The sequence below is a fragment of the Capsicum annuum genome, chromosome 6 (genome assembly GCF_002878395.1).
Source record: "Capsicum annuum cultivar UCD-10X-F1 chromosome 6, UCD10Xv1.1, whole genome shotgun sequence".
NCBI classification, from domain to species: Eukaryota; Viridiplantae; Streptophyta; class Magnoliopsida; order Solanales; family Solanaceae; genus Capsicum; species Capsicum annuum.
The window spans coordinates 61,646,415-61,670,059 of record NC_061116.1 but is presented as its reverse complement, the minus strand read 5'-3'; the positions used below and the strand labels follow the sequence as shown (position 1 = coordinate 61,670,059).

The following is a 23,645-nucleotide window of genomic DNA, read 5'->3' as shown; positions in this document are numbered from 1 at the left end:
GACTTTGAAGGATGTTCTAAGGGCCTATGTGGTTGACTTTAGGGGTAGTTGGTTTGATCATTTAACCTTTAATTGAGTTTGCGTATAATAATAGTTATCACTCGAGCATTTAAATGGCTCATTTTGAGGCTCTTTATGGTAGGAGGTGTAGGTCTCCTATTGGATGGTTTGAGGTTAGTGAGACTAGATTTTTTTGGTCCTGACTTTGTTCACCAATTCTTGGAGAAGGTAAAAGTCATTAGAGAAAGACTTAAGACTGCTAAAATTTGCCAAAAGTCTTATGCAGACGTGAGACGAAGAGTATTGGAGTTTGAAATATGTGATTGGGTATTCTTCAAGGTATCTCGAATGAAAGGTGTCATGAGGTTTGGGAAGAAAGGGAAGCTCAGTCCCCGTTATGTTGGACTGTATTAGATTTTAAGGAGATTTGGAAATGTTGCTTATGAGTTGGATTTGCTTGTGAGTTTGGGTTCCATTCACCTTGTGTTTCATGTGTTTATGCTGAAAAAGTGTGTGGGTGATCCTTCCTTGATAGTGTCTGTTGAGAATGTTGGTGTCACAGATTCATTGTCATATGAGGAAGTCCCAGTAGAGATATTGGATAGACAAGTTTGTAGGTTTAGGACGAAGGATGCAACTTCGGTGGAAGTCCTTTAGAGAAATCAGAAGGTAGAAAATGCTACATGGGTAGCTGAGAAAGATATGAAGGCAAAGTACCCATTCTTGTTCCCCAGGTTGGATAAAACTACTTAAGGTATGAGTTTCATTTTCCTCCTATTATTTTATGAGTTGTCATTTTATTCTGGTGTATTCTTGCTATTTTCATGCCAAAAATATCCTAACTCATTAGGGACGAAAGATCCTAAAGGGGGGGATAATGTAAGACCCCTTAAAATTTTGATTGTTTTATTTTTAACCTTTCCATGTGTGTAATGTCAATTTTTGACTTAAATTGTGTTTAGGGATGTTAAAATGGCGTTTGGGGAAAGTTTCAGAATTTTTGAAAAAGGTTTGGGGTTGTTTTTGGACCCTGAGGAAGTTAGGGTCCATTATAAGATCGTGTCACGGAGTTTAATGTTCGCGATATTGGTGTGGAATGGAGACTAACCTCCACGATATTGGCGTGCCATGCCAGTATGTTAATTTCATCTAATTTTAGTTTTTTCACTTGAGGTGAGGAGATTTTGATCTTTCTACCCCTTGTACGACCTTTAAATTTAAAATAAGCCTCTTTTCTTCAGTTTTCAAAGATCAAAATCATTCATTCTCTCTTAAAACTCAAAATCTAAGAACATTCAAGGGTTTTACAGAGAATTTATCATCTGGGCTTCACACTTTAAATCGATTTCAATTTCTTATGTATCTCAGACATGTTTCCTTTCCCTAAACTTTATTTTTATATTGTAGCATTAATTGAATGGATTTTCATGTGATTTAAATTATGGATTTTGAAATTGGGTTGAGAGGTTTTGGTTGTTATTGATTGAATTACTTGTCCTATCTTTTAAATTGATTATTTATATTTTAAATTAATGTTTTAGGACTGAACTAGTATATAGTTTAAATGGTTGAAATGGGGGACATGGATTTTTCTAAATTGGATGAATTTTGACTTGGAATTGGCATTAACCTTAACCCATTTTATAATCTTGTTTTGAATATGAACAAATTGCATGGTTTAACTTACTTTTGAACAAAATCATAGCATTCACCTTGGTGTCATGGTGCCTTGGTGCCTTGGTGCCATGGTGCCTTGGTGTCATGGTGCCTTGGTGCCTTGATATCCAACTTGACAAAGACACCACCATGGTAGGCCACTATATGTCCGTCAGTGTTTGTCATTGGACGTGTCTCTAGCATTGCACTTGACGGTCACGAAAATAATATTTTAAAAAATATATTTTCTTAATTAAAATTATCATTTACAAATTACGTAACTCTTTTGTGAGTGCATAGGCTATATCTTACATCAAAACGTGCAATTCTGGTAAAGATTTTCGTGACCGTCAAGTGCAAAGCTAGAGACACGTCTAATGACAAACGCCGATGGACATATAGTGGCGCAATTTAGGCTTGCTCGAAGTCGATTTCCTGTGCTGCATACCTAATGCCCAGGCATTATCAAGTTTTATTGATCGCCTTTCGCCCCTCGCATTTCGTACGGATGTACAGACAAAACCGTCAAGTCAAACTGAACCGACAAACCAAACCAAACCGAGAAAAAAATCAACTTATGGTTTGGTTTGGTTGGTTTGGAGTTAGAAAAAAAAATGACCATTCTTGATTTGATTTGGTGTTGACCAAAAAAAAGTTAAACCGAATCTGAATCAAACCGACATAATATATATATATATAATTATAACTTTTTATACATAAAATATTAATTATAATCTACTTTTTAAATACCTTTTCAACTAGTTTAAGTAATTTTCAATAATTTGAACGTAGATGTAGATGTATATTCAGATTTGGGCCTTTAAGTTGTAATATTTGTCCATTAATTGCTAATTAAATGATCCAAAATCCAATATAAATTTAAAACCTAAACTTTTTACTCTTTATCTCACTTTTTAGTTTCAAGAGAGTTTTTCGCTCTATATTTTTTCATAATGGTAGTTTTTCATTAGCACATAAGTGAAAACATATATTTGAACCAGTCTTCGATCACAATATAATTGTAAAAACTAAAGATTATAAAAAAAAAAAAAAGAACCGACTAAAACCTAAATCGAAAAAACCAATTTTATGTTAGTTTGATTTGGCTTATAGTTTTAATAAATCGACATGATTGGTTTGATTTTTTTAAAATAAAAACTAAACCAACCCGGCCTATGTACACCCCTAATTGCATTAATGGATAAATGAATATAAAAATGGATTTGGATGACCTTGGTGGCCATGGTTTGGATTTAAATGAAACTTGGGAATCAATGTGTTTATATGGATTGGTTGGCATGTTTAATTTAGCTGCAAACGTATTGATATGATGATACCAAGTGGTAAATACCTTAATAAATGACTCATGGGTTAATGGTTGGAATTATGTGCAAAGTGATTTTAATTTGGGCTTAAAGGGGGTTGTGTCACTCACCGTGAAGGTGTAAGTCCCGAAAAAACAAACACAGAAAACCATGTTTGTCGATGTTGGGGATCTATATGATCGTGTGCTTGATACATACTTTATATATATATATATATATATATATATATATATATATATATATATTTGGAACCGCTATTGCTCATAGTGGCTTTAGTTTTTCCTCAATTTTCCTCGATTCATGCGGTTAACACGCACTGGGACCCTTTCAGCAGGAAAAGTTGAACCCATATAGCACATGGATGCCTTTAGGAAGGATCGAGCTACATAGTCCAAGTTAATCATTTTAGACTCTCATGTTCATGACTCTTACCCTATCCCGACATCCTATATAAATGTATATATGAATGTGTGCATATGATTTGAATTGATTTTGAAAATGGCATTACGTTATCACTTTTCCTAAGTTACATGTTAGTGCTTATCCCACTGACCGTCCTAGGATGCTCATCATTTCATGATGTAAGATTCAACGACTTTTTTTTTTGCTCCTGTGCAGCGTTAGGTGGTTAAGCACGTTCGTTGAATTGCTGTGAAGTGGTGATCCTCCATCCTTCGAAAAGCTTTATCATTTCATTATTCTTTCTTTATTGACTCAGTACTTTTGGATTCATTTGGTCATAATTGGAGGCATGTCCCGACTTAAATGCTATTATGATTTTAGAGGCTATTGTGGACAAATGTGGGATGGTTATTGTTTTGACTCTTAGTTTCATTTGAGTTATCTATTCATATTTTTATTACTATCTTGAATTGGTTTCTGCTCTATTCTTATTATTGTGCTCTTATGGTTAGTTAAGGGGGTGGTCTTCGATCCATGGTAGGCTTGAGATACCCGTGATGACTTGGCCCTGATTTGGGTCGTGACAGATTATAGGCTTATATCTCTCTATAATATGGTGTATAAAGTCATATAAAAAATGTTATGCAATATGTTGAAAATTGTGTTACCAGATATAATCTGCCCCAACTAGAGTGCATTTATAGCTAGGATATCAATAGTACAGAATATTCTCATACGTCAAGAAATGGTCAGATTATACAATAGGAAAAATACCACCAAAATTTGCTTAATTAAGATTGACATTAAAAAAATATATGACTCCGTTGAATGGGAGTTTCTTAAAGAGATGTTATATGGAATGAACCTTCCAGGTATATTTATCAAGTGGTGATGGAGTGTGTGACCACACCACAGTATGCTATAGCCATAATGGTGGAGAGCATGGATGCATCAAGGGGGAAAAAGGATTAAGATAGGGGATCCAATTTCTCCGTTACTTTTTGTTTTTTGTATGGAGTATCTTATAAAATAATGAAATGGGTGGTTCAGTAGTAGGGATTTGTCTATCATACAAAGTGCAGAATTCTTGGATTAAATAACCTCTGTTTTGCTGATGATTTGCTCATTTTTCAGTAGAAGGGGATATTCATTCAATGGTGCTTATGTTAAGAGGATTGACAGCATTCTTCAAAGATTCTGGGTTGCCAACAAATGTTACAAGGTCTAATATTTTTTTCAGCAAATATGGATAAAAGAGAGCTAGCAGATCTGTGTGAGATTATAGGCTACAAAACTGGACAACTACCATTGAGGTACTTAGGGGTGTCTATCTCTGCTAAAAAGTTATCAGTGATGGATTGTGAGGTTCTAATAGATAAATTGACAAGCAGAATCAAATTGTGGGGATCCAAACATCTGAGCTATGCAGGTCGAACACAACTAATAAATTCTGTTTTAATGCATATTCATGCGTATAGGTCATATATTTTCATTATACCAAAGACTGTGATGAAGCAGATAATAACCTTATGTAGAAGTTTTTCGTGGACTAGACAAATACATCTACTAAGCTGTCTCTAGTAGCTTGCGACCTGATTTGTATGCTTAAAAGAGAAAGAGGGTTGGGGATACACAAAGGGATAATTTAGAATGAGAAAGCAGTAGCAAAATATGTATGGAATATTATAAATAAGGAAAACAATTTATGGGTTAAATGGGTCAATCATCATCTCAAAGGAGCTGCATAGTGGGAGAATAAGGTTACAACTTATTGTAGTTGGTATTGGAAATGAATTTGTCATATCAAAGACATATATATGGAAGGGTACCTGAGAGATAGTTGATTAAAACCACAAGTCAAGTATATAATTAGTAGCGGATATCACTGGAGAAGAGGTATGGGAGAGGACTGGGCCTTCTTTAAAAGTGTTTGGTGCTTGTGATTGTACCTAAACATAGTTTTATAAGCTGGTTAGTTACGAAAAACGATTGATGATTTATGAGCTGGTTAGTTAGGCAGAAGCGACTGATGACTAAAGATCGATTATTTAAGCTTAAATTAGCTCTGGATGAAGACTGTATGTTGTGCAGTGGACCTATGAAATGCATAGATTATTTATTTTTTCAGTGTGATTTCTCTCAAAGATGTATAAGTATGTGCTGGAAAGGTTGAATGTTAAGCTGCAACATCAAGACATACAAGGCTGGTGGACATGAATTGCTCGATATGTTACAGGAAAGACTAGTAAAGAACTGTTGTGGACAATAATTGCAGCTAGTGTCTACCATATCTGAAAAGCAAGGAACACAATTTTATGGGACAAGAAAGTAGTTAAATCAGAAATAGTGAGTGGAAAAATTCAAGATGATTATAAATAAAGATGTATGAGCGTGTTAATTGATAAAAGAAATGGAAAGCTACAAAATGGATAGGTGAGTGATTAGTATTATTTCTTTAAGGTTGTTATCTCAAGTGTTTTTTAGATTTTTGTGAAAAAGAACATGTTGGTTTATTGATAAAAATAAACTAACTCCTCCACATCACTTGAGGGCCCTTTAAGTTTTAGGAGTTGATCTTCACCTTTATTTTTATTAGTCGTAGCTACGCTAATATGCACTACGTTTTTAGCTAACTAGTCGACTCTTTTCTACTTTGAGATGTGTTTCTCGTTTTTATCAGACTCACTATTATTTGAACTATTGAGCAACATGGTGAAATTTTTTTGATGGATTATGGAGGTAATTATCCTCTTTTCTTGGAAAGAATATTTATTGTTTCAATTTCATATGTCAAGATCAGCAAAGTACATTGTCAGATAACAGTAACCAAAAAAATAAGGGCATGATGAAAGGTAAAAGATGCATGTACATTGCACAAGATGTAAGTCAAAAATATTTTTGTTAATTAACATGAAATGCACGTGTGGTGTACAGAATGCATGTGTAATGCACACACATCGCATAAGATGTACATACATTGCATGAAATAAAAATTAAACAATATCTTTTTACTTTATATATTTAGATTATATCTTGTTGGTTTTTAATATTAAAATACATATATTTTATATGTTGTTTATATATAGATAAATTAGAATAACACATTATTCTTTGATATTGTTTTAGATTTTTTTTGCAACTCTTTAATTTTCCTGGACTGCATCATTATTTCTACCTTTCACCATTCTCTTATTCTTTTAGTTATTGCTGCCTCATAGAGTATATTGCTGATTTTGGCATATGAAATTGATGAAGCAAATATCCTTCCATATAAAAATGAAGATAATTTCTTTCGTAATCCATCAAAAGATTTTACTATGTCATTCAGCAGTTAAAAAAAATGATGAACCTAATGTAAATGAGAAGTACATCTTAAAGCAAAAAAAGGGCAGATCAGTTGGCTAAAACCATAAAGCATACTAGCGTAGTTGTGATTAGGGATGGCAAATGGGCGGATCGGATCGAATTTGGGTGGATTGAATATAGATTGAGCTTTTAATGGATTCGATGCAATTCACCCATATAATTATGGGTAAATATGAATTTGGTCAAATATGGATTGGATAAAAATGGTTGTTACCCACTTAACTCTTAAAAACAAAAACTTAGAACTTCTATATGCTTATCAACTTGACTTTTTTATCCATTATCCCACCCTCCCACCCCCTGCACCCTTCCTCCCCATATTCCTTCCTAAAAAAAAATATTTTTTAAAAAAAGTTAACCCCTCCCCTCCAAAGCACCCTCACACCCCCTACCCCCAACTCCCACCCCTCAAAACAATAGAAACCTATAAAAATAACCTAGATTTCAGCAAAATGAAAGTGTTTTTAGCGTAACTTTTAAAATTACAATTCATATCTTCTCTATCTTTTTCTCCATTTCTTTTTAGTTTTTTTCCCTCTCTCTTCCATCTCTAGCTGCTATTTCTTTTCTTTTTTTTCTCTCTTCTATCTCTAGTCTCTTTTCTTTCTTTTTTCCTAATTTTTTTCCTTTTTAGTTTCTTTTTATTTTCTTTTTGCAATTATTTATTTATTTATTTTTATTTTTACTTTTTTTCTTTCTCATTTCTTTTTGTTGTATTTTATATTTTATAATTTTTTTTATATTTTCGAAGAACATGGCTAAGTCGAGTACAAATCATGGATGATGATGGAAATATCATAGCAGCTCATTGTATTTGTATTCACCAACTTTTTTTTCTTTTTCCTTTTCTCATTTTTCATTCTTTTTCCTTTTTGATTTTTTTTTTTGTATTTTTGTTTTCTTTTTATCTTCAATTCTTTCTTTACGTTTTTTCTCTCTCTCTCTTCTATCTCTAATTTCTACTTCTCTTTTTTTTTATTTTTTTTTTCTATTTTCATTATTCTTCTTTATTTTCATTTTTTATTTTTTTATGATAACGAAAATACCATAATTGCATATTTATTTATATTCACCCAACATTTATAATTTTGTATTCATTAATACAATTGTATTTGTATTTATACTTCAAACTTGTATTTTTATTTTATAGTTTACAGCATCATATATTTTTATATAATTCACACTTGTATTTTAAAGAACTGTTTTGTATTTATAATTTATCGTTGACTGCATATTATATTTGTATTTTATCATTTTATTTTGCTTGAATTTGCATTTGTAATTTTATCGTTGACTGCGTATTACATTTTTTTGTCGTTTCATTTTTCTTGTATTTGTATTCTATTTCATTGATGAACTTGTATTTTTAAAGAACTATTTTATATGTGTATTCGTAAGTTGACCGTATATTGTATTTGTATTTATAATTGCATTTGTTTCATTTATTTGTATTTGCATTCGTAGTTGACAGTATCATTTGTATTTTTAAACAATTGAAAAGAATAGTTATTTTTCTTTCTACGAACACTTGTATTTATATAGATTGGTACAAATAGTATTTTATTGATATCAATTGAACAATACAAATAAAAATAATAAATTATGCAAATACAATTGCTAAATTATACAAATACAAATGTTACATTTGTATCAAATGATACATGTTTATATAAATTGTACCATACGCGTACAATTGATACTTATTTATATACAAATATAAATGATATATTTGATATACAAATGTTAACGATACATTTGCATTGAATGATACATTGTATATTTATATATTTTAGTCTCAAGCAAATACAATTAATCCATATACTTGTATGTATATAGATACAAATGATAAATTGTACATATTCACAACTAAATTATTCAAATATAAATAATAAATTTATTTAAAATTTATAGTATTATATAAATAACTATAAAGTATAAAAAATATATAATATATAAAATGCAATGATAACAAAAAGATTAGAAGAATACAAAAAGAAAAAAAATGACGAAACAAGAAGAAAAAGGGGAAAATAAAAATACAAAAAAAAAAAAGAATGCAAATAAAAAATAAATAAAAATGAAAAATAAAAAAATAGAAGAAAAACATGAGAAAGAAGAAAAGAGAAAATATTAGAAACGAGTAAAAAATGAAAAGTAAAAAAAAATTAAAATAAGGAAAAAAAGAGAAATTAAAGATAGAAAACAAATAAGAGAGACTATGGATTGTATTTAATTTTGATAAGAGATGATATGAATTGTAATTGATTGAAACTTAAGCTAAATGGGATAATTAGAAACTTATGTTTGCTAACCCAGTAGGTCTCAAGCAAATATAATTAATTCATATACTTGTTTGTATAAAAATGTAAATGATGAATTGTATACATTCATTACTAAACTATTCAAATACAAATAATAAATTTATTTGAAATATATAATATGATACAAATAAATATAAAGTATAAAAAATATATAAAATACAATGACAATAAAAAAGATGAGAAAAAAATAAAAAATAAAAAATGACGAAAGAAGAATGAAAAGGGAAAAGACGAAGGAAAAAAAAGAATGCAAAGAAAAAAGAAATAAAAAGAAAAAAAAAAGAAAAAAAATAGATGAAAAAGATGAGAAAGAAAAAAAGGAAATAAAAAAAGAAAATATAAGAAACAAGTAAAAAAATAAAACAAAAATGAAAAAGAAAAAATAAAGAAAAAAAAATGAACTTTGAAATATAGGTGGGTGATCTCTGTGTTTAAATGAATACCCATATTTTACCCATTTATCCATATTTGTATGAGCTTTCAAAATTAGTTGATGTCCATATTTACCCATTTGAAATATAAGTGATCCAACTTAATAAATATGGATTAAATAGACTCCTTTCACAAATATAAGCTGAAATTGCCAACAGTTGCAATTAAGAAAGATAAAGATGAAGCTCAAATTATGAAGCTTAAGGAGTTATCAAGTGATGTGTAGGAGTTTTACTTTGGCAAAGAAAAAGATGTAGAAAAGAAAATAAGTGAAGATTCTTCTTCTGACTCAGAAGATGAGCCCATGTAGAAAAAGGGGAAGTTGCTAAGAAGAAGAAAAATGACACCTAAAGCCAGGAGGCACTACACAAATAGTTAAATATTGTTGCAAGTTGCAATTTACCATCTTTCTTCACCCCCACTTGTTCAAGTGTAAGAATTTCCCCACCCCATCGGATAGTATTTATTGTTTTCAATTTTAGTATTTATGTATGTAAACTTGTATACTAAAATACTCCTTAGATATTTATATGGTTATAAATCATTTATTAGGGCTAAAGAGAGTTTAAGTTAAATTATTTCTAAATACTTTAACAACATTTTTTTTGCTGCAGAGTAAAAAGAAAAAGTCACGTAAAATGAATCGGAAGGAGTAATATGATTACTTAGTTTTCTAAGACAGACCAAAAATTTTTAAAATGAAAAACTACTTACTATGAACTGAAAGTAGTATGATTTAGTAGAAATGCTTGATGGAGCATTTATGACCGGCAAAAAACAAGAGTAAACTCATCTCGTAATGAGTCTCCAAAAACGAGTAAACTTTCCTCTTTTTTCCTAACCATATTACAAGTTCACTTGTTTTGATAGATTATGTCATTACTACTCCTATATTTATATGTCCATAATTCATCTATATTTAGCTACATTAAAGATGAAACAAAAGCCCCTCAGTATTTCTAGTAAATTCTACAACTTTTTTCTGTTCGTAATAAGTGATTTTTCATTTTTTAAAAGTTTTTGAACATTCCTAGAAAGTTACTTAATAATATTAATTAAGAAGTACGTAGTGCTTTTTTCATTTTTAAAGTTTTTGGACACTCTTAGAAAGTTAACAGTATTAATTAAGTATAGGGAGGAGCACTGAGCATAATTGAAAACATAAATATATTAATAATAACAAAACTAATATAGAACTATCAGACGAGAGGGGAAAATATAAAATAAAAAAGTGGGGCTTTAGCTTCCTGTATCAAACTCGCCTCAAAGACGGGTGTAATATGGGTTGAATAGTTTAAATTAAGGGAAAAATTTATTTATATATATAAAAAAGTAACTAGTTTTTTAAAAAATAATTATTGGTCCATTTTCTTTATTTTTTTCAGGGTTTTCTTATGAATTATTTTTTAAAAAAGTTTTCGTACAACTTTTATTTTTGTATTAAATATTGTATAAATAATGTATAAATATGTATATATGATGTGCAAATAGTTATGTAGTGTATATGTTATATATCAATATTGTATAAATAATGTATAAATATTTATCGAAATTGTATAAACATGTATCAATATTATATAAAAGCTATGTAATGTATTGACATTGCATAAACATGTATCAATATTGTACAAATAGTATATAGACGTGTATCGATATTGTATAAATATGTATAAACACTTCTCAATATTATATAAATAATTATATGATGTATCGAGCTTTACATCGTCAGGTAACACAGTAACAACAATAGCTTCATCAAGATCAAACTCACTATTCCTCATTTCATGAAAAAGTGCTAAAGCTGCCTTCTCCCTCCCATTTTGCGCTAATAAGGAAATGATCAAATTTCAAGAAACTATAGTTCTCTCATCTATTTGTCTAAATAATCCAAGTCTCATTCCACATTGTCACTTTGAGCATAGCCATGTCAATGGTAGTAACTTAGCTAAAATTTATAACATACAAAGCATATATTCTCTTTGATTTCTAGAAACACATAAATATGCAATATTCTTAATCATATACACAACGAATCACATTTTGAACGCACCAGGACTTTTTTCTTTGACGAAAAATAATAATTTAGAGCCTACCTTGGACCAAGAGCTTAACATTTTTTGTATCGTTGTTGCAACTATTCGTTCAAGTACTTCATATGTAAGCAGCAACGACGGTTGAATTTTCTCTCCAACTGGGGTACAACAGTTTTAACTATAGTAACCTCTAAATGTGTCATAAAATTCTGCATGATGAGAATAACTTCAAATTGATAGTTTAGCAGCATCGTTAGATGCTTTATCTGCTTGATAAAATAGATGTCTGTTTACTTAAACGAATATGTTTGTCTGTTTATAGCAGATTTTCAAATTTGACTAGTGCTTTACCTCTTTATTTATATCACGTGCTTCATCTTTAACACAAGCTCTCCAGACAAACACAACTAAAGGGAATGAAGTCCTTGAAAGTTGTGAGTTAACATTGATGGATATATGCCTTAACCAGCAAATTTCAGCGAATCACATCTCTTTGAGGCGTTTCACCAAACATCTTCTTTGCATCCATCTTTAAGAAATTGATTAAAATTAAGGAGAAAATCAGAGGAAGATTAAGATTATTAATTGAAAGAAATGAACTTAATTAGAGAGAAAATCCGGCTAACCACCACACAACCATTCACAACCAATTTCTCCAACAAAAAAATCCCGCTTCGTCTCAGTCGTTATTCCGATGAGAAGCTCCAACTCTTAATGAACTTTAGCAAACATCAAACATCACTGCAATACTGAAGCGTAGCAAAATAGATCTGAAGTTCAGGCTACCGGTGAGCTCTACGAAAAATTCTGAAATTCAAGTGTAAAAAAGATTTGAAAAAATTAAGTGTATTATTACCTGATATATACAAATTGCCTAAAATAGGTTATTTCGAATAATTAACTTAAAGTCGGGTCATTTAAGTTGTAAATAACCTTATGAGCCAACACTTTGCATAATTATCCCCTTAAATTAGTCCAACATTTTCTATATATATATATATATATATATTAGCGTTAAATCTTAAGATAAAAAATATACATAATGAAGAAGATGATAATTCACCACATATTTTCTAATATCTCTTTTAAATATTATAGCCGTAAACTATAAATATGTGAAATATATTAAAATATACTTTACTCTTATAAGTTCAACTATGCTATATGAAAATTTAGAAATAGATTATTTTTTAAAAAAAATATTATTTTTCAAAATGAACTAAAAATAAAACAAATAACTGGGATTCGTGTATCCTTTTGTCTACTAAAAAAAAAGTAAGATATTGATGTTCTAGGGTAAGTAAATATATATATGGGAAGACATTTTTTCGTATAATTTCTTTTACACCTGTCACCGATTAAGCCAACAAGTACTCTTTATTTGAGATTTTTTTAGATTTCATGCCTTGCAAAATTTTAAAATAGTACTCCTTATTTAAATTAAATGAATATTTGTGCTTTGTTTATTTATAGGGTGAGAAAAGTAAGGCCAAACATGAAGTGACCGGAGAGCAATACTAACTGAGCAGTCACTTATTCAAATAGCCCGTTCATAAAATTATGCTTCAAACGTCATAGACACTTTGTAAGAAAATTTCATGCATATAATTAATGGGCTTGTACACATAGATTTATTATTTTATCTATTTCTATCTTGTTGCAGATTATTTTTCTGATATCTTCTCCAGGTTCACCCAACAAAGACATAGTTGTTGATCATAATATAAGTTACTATAACTTTATTGTATTACTCCTCAATTTCTTGACAATTTTAGAATTGAACAATAAGTCCCAAGTCAAATTTGGTAGAAAGCGTTTGACCTCTAATATGAGGCTTTTTTATGTCAATTCAGATTTAGTTAAGCCCCAATGCAGGTACTGAACACTTTAAATTTTATAATGCAAATAAATAAATAAATTGAAGCCATATATATAGATTTTCGTTAAAATAAGAAAAGTTTATCAAGTTTACCTCAAATCACAAAGAGCAATTCTCGAAATTATTGATGGCCTCCTTATACCTAAGCAAACACCAAAAAACTAATAAATAAAAATCAAATCTTCCGAAAGCCTAATCCCATGAATAATCCTCAGAATGTAGTACACGTAATTTTTAACCTTAAAGCATAGATAAAGAAAATCTTAAATTAATAAGATTACTAATTATTATGAATTCATAATGACCTATCAATTTTTCGTGAATGTGATGATCAAAATAATTTGTTTAAAATTATAAATAAGTAAATTTCATTATTAATGATTATGAATTCAGGATGACCAATCAATTTTTTTGTGAGAAATCAGTCTAGAATTTTAGAAAAATATACCTCTTCACAAATAAACTTCAAGAATCTGCAATTTTGATAAAATATATGAATATTATATTCATGGTGAAAAATATAAGAGAAAATAATAAGACAAACATTAACATCTACAATAAACGAAAAATTCTTAAAGAAAGAAAAACAGCTGTGACGATAAAGTTGATAAATGAAATTATGAAATAATAATTATTTTTATATATATATAGAAGACTTTAAATTGAAAAAGGAAATAAAAAAGTCAATATTAAAGGTTTTCTACACCAAAAGAAAGCCAAAAATGAAAAAAAATTGAAAGAAAAAGAAAAATTGACTCCTATTTAAAGATTAAAGAAAAAATATTACGTAATTTTGAAATTTTAGTTTATTTGTTTAATTAGGGTTTCATATATATATATATATATATATATATATATATATATATATATATATATCGATTATTTTTTTCTATATATATCAAAAGTCCTTAATTTCTATCCCATATATTTTAGGAGTGCTTAAATTCTATCCATATATTTTTAGGAGTACTTAGTTTGATAAATAATAAATTGAGAAAAAAAAAAAGGTGAAAAGACAATTTTGTCTATTGTGGATACTTTTAATGAAGGGTAAAAAGTTCGAATCACTTTTTTAAGGGTCGTCACACTTTTAATAAATTATATATATATATATATATATAGATAGATAGAGAGAGAGATATAGATATATAGATATATACAAATTGCCTAAAATAGGTTATTTAGGACAATTAACTTAAAGTCGGGTCATTTAAGTCGTTGTAAATAACCTTATGAGCCGACACTTTGCATAATTATCCCTTAAATTAATCCAACATTTTCTACATGGATATAGAGAGAGAGATGCTATCACTAAGTTTAAGCAAAATAAATTCATTTCTGAACTCATAATTTTTAAAGTGCAATGGTTAATTTGGTTAATAGACTTCTTCAAGTTTTTAATTAGCAAAATGATCTACTTTTATTTTCTCATTTTAAAACAAAACAAAAAAATAACTTCAGGAAGAATTGGACTAAATTAACATATTAAACACTATGGAAGCTATTTAACAAATATACTTAAAACATAAAATCCTAACTCATTTTTTCAATCTCAAATTACTTTTTTTCCTCTCTCTAACTTTTTTTCTCTTCCATTCTTACTAAAATTCATTGTTTCTTCAACTTTCTCCTTTTTGAACCTAATATCTTATTCCTAAATATTCATCTCCTTCCAAATTTGTAAGTTTTCTACTCTCCTTTAGTTTTAGTCTATTTTTTTTTTCAAAAAGAAAAATATTCGTGTATACATATGTAATCGGTCGGATCAATAATCGATCTATCCATATATCAGTCAGATCGATAATTAATCTGTCCATATATTATTCGGATAGATAATCAATACGTCAGATCGATTATCGATCAAATCGATAATCAATCTATCCATACATCAATTGGACCGATAATAGATCTGTTCGTCGCAAATCAGATTTTGGACTAATTTGTAAAATGTATAAAAGATATTGGTGAGAGAAATTTTTATTTAAATTGATGATTTGTGGACTGATTCGTAACTTTTAAAACTTGTAAATAAATAAATAAATAAATCAAAATAAATTTAAATATTCAAAAGTGGATCATTTAAAAAAAATAAAAAAATTTGTAATCTATTAAATCAAAAAGTAGACTTGCAAAGACAATTTAACAAAGAATCCCGTGTAAAACCTCAATTGAAAAGATTGAATCTGCCAAATTAAAAATCCTAAATCCACCGCACATTCAAACCAAATGACATGTTAACACTGATCACTTTCATATAACATCTTTTTTGCCAATGATTTTTCATTAAGAACTTAACCTCGTACATGTTCTAAAATGCTTAGGCTTATGTAATCTGGGTTCTTTGCTGCTATGAAATGATCAGACAGCATTGTTTGGACTGCTAGTTTGAGCCCTTCAATATTTTCTTTAAAATCAAACTCCAAAATCCAAATGTTTAGATTGACTAACGAAGTTCAATTTCCTACTATTTTTATGTTATGATGCGTTTCTCATAGATCAACTTATGTTCAATTTCTCTCGTTATATCGAATATAGTATCACCAAAAATTTGAGTGAACCTCCTATTGCCATGCAAAATTTTCAATATCACACCACAGAACAGTAATATACTAATATAACAGCTTCTACTGGCTGAAAGTCCAAAGCCAAACTACAAAAAGCGTGTAACTTCTAGGTTAAATTGGAGCAAATAATGCCCTAGTAGATCCTACGGAAGTCTGTCTTTAATATTTGTGGCGCAAAGGGATGGTACGCCTTAAGTTCCAGATAGGCCAAAAATAAGCCGGTAAGGTACAGGAATACACCATAATACAACATCAGATTAATTATGGTGATGGACTTCGCTCATTCAACTCCTCTCCAGGCATAGAAATATTGTTTTCTAAAGCAGAGATTCTTGAGCTATGTATGGAGTTCATTGATACCGTGTTCTCTCCAGGGAAGGGAGTCGGAGAAGTAAAATTAGTACTTGGCCCAGTGTAAGCCCCGTCAGTTCGTTCTTCATAAGTTTGAGTTGCAGGAACAGCAGCGAAAGTAGCTGCATGCTCGAACCTCTGCTTCTTGGGATTCTGCTCTCCCTGGTGACCAGGAATAAAGCTTCCAACGACAATCTGATGCACTTAAGATGTTCACATTGTATTTCAAGTAAGAGTTGAGATAAACTCATCGAGTATTTTGATTCTAACCTGTACAGGACCAGCTGCCATCAGCACACCTGCAAGTCCACCTCCAATAACTCGACCATCAGGGCCCAAGAGACACACACTCATCCCACCAGATCTGCTTTTTGTTACTCCGTTATCACTAGACATATATGATCCTGACAGAGAAAGAATTTCAAAACGACCCTGCAGAAAGCATTTCATCATGAATCATAAGTTAGATTACATGGCATTATCTCTAAGGAAGGAAAGTTTACCTACAACTTTTCATTGGATTAGTTCTAGGTGGCATAAAGGGATAATACTTCTCAATACATACAACAACAGCAACATACCGAGTTTATGCCCACAAAGTGGGGTTTGAGGAGAGTTGAGTGTACAGATAGAATTTAAATGGTGTGTCTCACCAAAGAGAGCAAGGATGCATGAACTCTAAATTTTACTTGTGAATGGCAGTTATTGATACAAGAATGTTCAAACTGCAGGGAAGAGATACAGAGGAGGCAGAGTGCCTTGGCAAAGCAAATTTCTCCATATTGACTGTATGTGTAAGGGAAAAGGAAATCAGGACTTCAAGACAGCGACACAGCCTCTTTATGTTGCAGCATAAGTCGTAAGACTCTATTTATATATGAAATTCCCAGATGAGACGAAGCAGAAAGCAATAGCTCTATTCCATGAGAAGAATTGATAGAATATACAATATATGCAAAGAAGTGACTACAAATGAACCACATCCATGCATGGAGATTAAATTTCTCGAATTAAAGGGCTCGTACCTCATAGGTCAAAGTTCCACCAGAAGAATTTAGCTGACCAAGTGTAACATTTGAAATTGCACCATTGGCAGCCAGCACACAAATAGCTCTAGACCCTTGTTGAGCAAATGAAATAATTTTCATTGCGACATCCTAATACGTAGAATTCAAGAATGAAATGATATTAATGAACTCAAAATACTACAAAAGCGATGAAAGAACAGAAATCAAATTTCAATAAACAAACTCACCAAATTTTCTGACTGACAATATCAACCTAAGGTACCAGTTTAACAAACCCATATGGTGGAAAGTAGACCATCACAAATTTCTAGGTAGTTACAAAACTATCAAAAGTCAACAAATGTGAAAATTTCGGAAATAAATGTGGTAATGCAGCTCTGGTTCTACTACCTGAGCCAGTGCTTTATTTTATTTTTCAGTATGATACTCCACAAACAAGGAGCTAATGAACAACAACAACAACAACAAACCCAGTGTATTCCCACTTAGTGGGGTCTGGGGGGGGTAAGATGTACGCAGTCCATACCTCTACCTCTGATGAAGTAGAAAGGCTGTTTCCGAAAGACCCCCGGCTCAAGGCACAAGATATCATACAAACACATAGTAAAGCACAGAAGCAGATGACATAACATAAATACGGCACCCATAAGGAATATAAAATAGAGGAAAGCAGAGGAAAGCACACAGATTCGTAATAAGCATGGAACACTGAATACGGAATCATAACGGGAGTAAAAAATAAAAAACCCCACCAAGTAATTCCCTACACTAGCGACCCAATCTGGCCCTACTCTTCTGCCGTAATTCGCGTCTTCCAGACCTTCCTATCTAGGGTCATGTCCTCGGTGAGCTGTAACTGTTCCATGTCCCGCCTAATCACCTCACCCCAGTACTTCTTCGGCCTACCCCTACCCCGCCTAAAACCATCCAACGCTAGCCTCTCACACCTACGGACCGGGGCATCCATGCCCTCCTTTTCACGTGTCCGAACCATCTCAATCGTGCTTCCCGCATCTTACACTCCACTGAAGTCACACCAACCTTCTCCCGGATAGTCTCATTCCGAACTCTATCCCCTCGAGTCAGTCCACACATCCAGCGCAACATCCGCATTTCTGTCACCTTCATTTTTTGGATGTGGGAGTTCTTAACTGGCCAACACTCCACTCCCTAATGAACATTCAATTAAATTAATTTGGAATTTTTTATTTCACATAAATTTCATACCCTTTCTGTTGTCTACCCACAATTTAGATTTCTGAATATGACAAGACCACAAAGAAGTAAACAAAATAAACTAAATATATATATATATATATATATATATATATATAACAAGGAGTATATAACAAGGAGCTAATGAACATTCAATTAAAGTAATTTGGAATTTTTTATTTCACATAAATTGCATACCCTTTCTGCTGTCTACCCTCTATTTAGATTTCTGAATATGACAAGACCACAAAGAAGTAAACAAAATAAACAAAATATATATATGTGTGTGTGTGTGTGTGTGTGTGTGTGTGTATTGACTGATTGAACTTCTGATATACTAGTTCTGGATAGAAACTGTAGTTGTGGATTGAACCGTTGGTATATCAAGAGAGGCCTTGTGTTCACGACTTCACGTTAATGAGATTAGGTGTCTTTCAACCTTAAAGGTCATATATCCAAAACCTCTTATCCTGAAATGGTAATTATAGACTTTGGCAACCATGCTCTAGTTCCATCCTAAAAAGACAGAAATCAGCTTTGGAAAATCAGCTTCTTTACAGCCTAAGAAAGATGTCTACTTCCACAGATTGAGATATCTTCTAGTTGTACACCAAATTGCGCAGTTTCATAATACAAGAAGCATTCTTATAACATCTGCAAATGCGTAATTGGCGAGTACTATTCTCTTCTATTAGCCCACTTCATTGATCAATAGGCCACACATTTAGGTGTGAAAAAAAATTAAATTCATCTGTTATGCTCAACTAGCGGCCTGAAATGAGTCTAAATGGAGTAACATGGCCAGTCAGGAGTCATGTAGTAGATCACAGCTTCGTTGGGACTGAGACATAATTCACTTAAAATGTTAAAAAAAATTCTTTCTTTTATTTTAATAAATCGTCACATTTTATTCATCTTCATCGAAATTACATAATCACTGAGGGAGTTAACAAACACTAACAAATGTAAGTTGTTGAATTGATAACTATTAACTAATAATTAAAATGCTTAAAAATTGCGTACCTTCTTCTTTATGTGGTAAATTATAGTTTTATTTACATTCTAACCCAAACTTATTAGTGGTGATAACTGTAATAAAAAAATCTGTTTTAGTCATTCAAATTATTAAACAAAAAAAGTACGGGTCAGCCCATCTTCTCTTCACAATCCTCCCATACCTCTCAATGTGTGGAAAAAGAAAGACGCAAGGAGGAAGGGGCATACCAATTTTATTCCACCTATATATGTTTACATAATACATAGGTGTCACAATGCCTCTTTTTCCTTGTCTGCTATGTTACATTTCGTCCACAATGGCATTTGACGAAGCCATAAGTGCAGACATGTTACAAGAAGCTAATTAGATCCAAAAGTTCTTTGATGTTCAAACTTCAACAGGTAATTTGATGGTGGGAGAACAAGCAGTTTCATCTCTTGACACAGTGAATTAAGTTTATGCCTATACATAAAACTACCTGAATATAAACACTGATACATAATGCATACCTCGCCAGCATTAACAGTAATCACATGTGGTGTAAAGTTTGCACCAACAGAGTATGCCACATGCGATGATATATTTGCACCAGCAGAATACGCCACCCTTTCTCCTAAGGAAATCACATACCAAGTTCAATAATAGCTCAACCAAATCCAAACCTTTAACATAATGCAAAACTGGGCATTTAAGTAAATAATATCAAGCTTCATATAAATAAAATGAACAAGATAGCAAGATAAATTATTTCAGAAACTGGATATCACAAAGAAGTTGATCTGGTTTCCTTTTCTATTTAACCAGTTCCTACATCCACTTGAACCTAGTTTCCCAAAGCAGATTTAGCATATTCTCTGTGAACTAAAAATTCTAACTTCTGCATACTTCATGATGAAATATATTATAAGTGCCGCATACTGATGATTCTCTTGTTATCACTCTGAGAACATAAACTATTATATTCTGCAACTGTTGGCATCATTAAAATTTGAAAGAAATTGTAAATCGGGCAGTAAAAGGATAATATTTTTCTCAGTGCGAAGTAAAGGTCTATGGTTCATCAATGAGGAGCAGGGTCATTTCATTGTTATTACTAGTTGCTAGTTCAAATAATATCTACGACATCAAAATCAGAATTTCTTCTAGGATAGTAGATGAAAGAACATTATCTTGCATCAGATCTATGCTTTGATAATAATTTCTAATTTTTTTTAAAAAAAAATGTTGTGACCTAGAGCGTCATTAGCTTTTATAGTTTTAACCACATAAAATAACATTAGCCATTTCTACAGCACTGCTATGATCTATAGCATTATTAGATTGATAAAATAGGTAAATAACTTTTATACTTTTAACCAAATAACCTATTTTCAAAGTCTGTATTTGTTCCGTCTTGCAAAATAATCAACACTCAAACCGAGCATGTGCATCTCATGCATCAGGTAACCTATATAATCACATGCCTTCGTACCCTTTCGAAAAGGTAATGAGCTTCTTCATTGAAATTCACTTGGTTCTTTATTATGTTTCACACAAAAGTTGGGTAAAGACACAGAGTGCGACCACATAAGTTTATTAGAATTCATTCCATGTGGTATGCGCTATTTGTTGTCCACATCATATTGCTTTTCCTCCAGAATACCACTGAACTATAGATGCGGAAAAATATAGTCACGTTCAGCATCATAAATGCAAAAGAATGAGAACAAATTTAGAAATGAGACCCAAGTTGAACACTTGCTACAACTTTTTTTTTTTTAAATTGACTTGTAAGAAAGAAGCAGAACCAAACAGAATTCATAAAAGACATTCCACACCAGAAAATTCAGCGTTTTTGTATATTAGCAGTGTTTTAAAAGGTGGGGGTGTGAGGCTGGGTGTTTTACTTCGCACGGGTGACACGTAAGCCTCGTGGCAATGGGGCGTAAGCCCCATGGAACTTTAAATTTTTAATTTATAATATAGTAAAATAGTGTTATAAAGCAAAAAATTATAAACAATAATTTAATAGTTAAAACAAAAACATCATTAAACAAACTCATAGAAAATAAAACTTCTAGTATAATTTTACAAGTATTAATACAAAAATGTTATAATAGCCACTACAAGATGCAAATCAACTCTAACATCTTAACTTTCAATTAATAAAAGAATCACATTTTCGTACAAAAATATTACTATCGTACTATACAATTTACATCCCTAAAAGAAAATAAACTTTATTAGTACCCTTACGGTAATTTTGAGATAATAAAACACAATAATTTACTTTCAGTTAGCAATTATTTTGAGACGTATTACAAATGATAAAATATGATAATTTTGAGACGGATGGAAATAATAGGAAGGTAGGTGAAGATGTAAAATTTGGCTAATAAGTATTTTTAAAAGATATGTTAAATGATATTCACCCTCACGGTGCTTTTAAATAGTAAATATGCAATACAATGACTTGTTATTTGAGTTATTGTCAATCTTCTTATTTCTATAGATGAAAAAAACTATTAAGCATCATTTATTTATTAGAGAATTAAAGGGTCAACAATGTCCATTAAAGAATTCGATACATAATTTGCCTAAGATTTGTTAGTCGACACCGGCATTGGGCGTTACACGTGCTTAGGGAGTAGAGTCGGGCGCTTAACATGTAAGCTTCACAGAACAGCCTTACACTTATGCCTCAAGGCGTTTTGCCAGTGCCCTGCCCCGAGGAGAGCCCCAAGTAGTCACAATTAACTATTCGACAGTGTTTTGACCATTTAAATCAGTTAAAGGAAACACATCAAAAATCAAAACCTCGGTTCAAGCTTCTATAATAAACAGTTTACCGGGAATTGCAAGATCAAACTTCTGCTTCTTCTGAAAAGATTCCACGGGGTGACTTCCACTGTTTTTCCAACCTGAAAAATCTCCTGAAAGTGGAATTGAAGCTGATATTGGCATTGGCGATAACGCAGTATTTAAAGAACCATCTGGTCTATATTTCTTAGGCCTTCCCCTCTTCTTCTTCACTTCCGTAGATGTTGCTGCCACACTCATTTGCATTGCAGGTAAAACTGCAGTAGTTGCTCCATTGGTAGTTTCATTACTTGGGGCTATTGTGTAATTTTCAGAAGTTTCATTACCTTTAACAGTAACCCCAAAACTATTAAGCCGTTCTTTGTCCTCCATTCATATACTCACAAGTAAACCCCTTAAAACACTGAAAAATATTAAGCACTTAAATCCCAAAAGACCAAATCTTTTAAAGGTTGAAATGTCAGAAAATCAAGAAAACACAGTAACCATACAATCTTTACCAAGTAAGTACAACAGAGCAAAATTACCTAGAAAAGCCAAAACCCCTAAAACCTTTTTAAGCACTTAGAATAATTTTTTTTGCAAGAACTGAAAACTTTAAACAGCAAGATTATTTCTATTCCACAATAAAAATACAATCTATACAAAATACAACAGAACAAAATACCCAGAAAATTAACACCAACTAAACAAACTTACTCTCTTCAAAGTACAGAGTTTCAAAGAAAACTAATTTTTCAGAAATGAAAAAAAAAGTGTAAATTTTCTTGGTTTGATAATTTTTTTTAGGAGTTGTGAAATTAGGGTTTTGGTTAGAAAAAGTTGAAGGAAGAAAATAAAGATTGAAAATTGGATAATAAAAAAGATAAAATCTGTAATTTAATTTAAAATATGGAAAATTTAACTAACAGCAGTAGTATTATTTTAAACTAAATTGTAAATTCAAAGTATTAACTTCATTTAAGTAAATGGTTTCACGTCCGTCTTGGAAATTAAAGTAAATTAATGATTAATGGACCTTTAAATATAGGAAAAATAAAAAAATTGAAAATTTTGGGGGAAAATGAAATTTTCCTTTTATTTCTGTAAGGAAAATGCTTATTCAAAGCTGTAAAGTAAATTTCCAAACCTTTGTCATGTTTTTTTTTTTTTGTTTTCCAAAGATGACCCCACAGTCGCGGATTAAGCGGTAGAGAACTAACCACGGAGTTTGTTTCATTCATCAGAGGTGGGGATCAAACTTCCGACTTCTTGCTTAAGGGACATGGCACTGAACC

The 23,645-nt window shown here is 31.2% G+C and overlaps 1 protein-coding gene and 1 long non-coding RNA gene across 4 annotated transcripts; both read right to left on the bottom strand.

The window, feature by feature from the left end:
* Positions 1-11,157: 11,157 nt before the first annotated feature.
* LOC107875058 lies at positions 11,158-12,514 on the bottom strand. 2 transcript variants are annotated; one of them, XR_001675718.2, is made up of 3 exons: positions 12,392-12,514; positions 12,162-12,284; positions 11,158-12,064 (listed from the first exon to the last, which is right to left on the bottom strand). It is a non-coding gene; the product is annotated as an uncharacterized LOC107875058 (long non-coding RNA). The 2 variants fall into 2 exon arrangements; XR_007057042.1 differs by lacking the exon at positions 12,392-12,514 and having other exon boundaries at positions 12,162-12,383.
* Positions 12,515-15,978: 3,464 nt separating this feature from the next.
* LOC107873391 (AT-hook motif nuclear-localized protein 6) lies at positions 15,979-23,444 on the bottom strand. 2 transcript variants are annotated; one of them, XM_047414734.1, is made up of 6 exons: positions 23,068-23,214; positions 22,398-22,771; positions 20,079-20,182; positions 17,355-17,486; positions 16,600-16,761; positions 15,979-16,524 (listed from the first exon to the last, which is right to left on the bottom strand). In XM_047414734.1, the coding sequence occupies exons 2-6, from the start codon at positions 22,738-22,740 to the stop codon at positions 16,240-16,242; spliced, it is 1,026 nt and encodes a 341-aa protein (XP_047270690.1). In that variant the 5' UTR covers positions 22,741-22,771; positions 23,068-23,214; the 3' UTR covers positions 15,979-16,239. The 2 variants fall into 2 exon arrangements, with proteins under 2 accessions (XP_047270690.1, XP_016575721.1); XM_016720235.2 differs by having other exon boundaries at positions 22,398-23,444.
* Between the last annotated feature and the right edge of the window lie 201 nt (positions 23,445-23,645).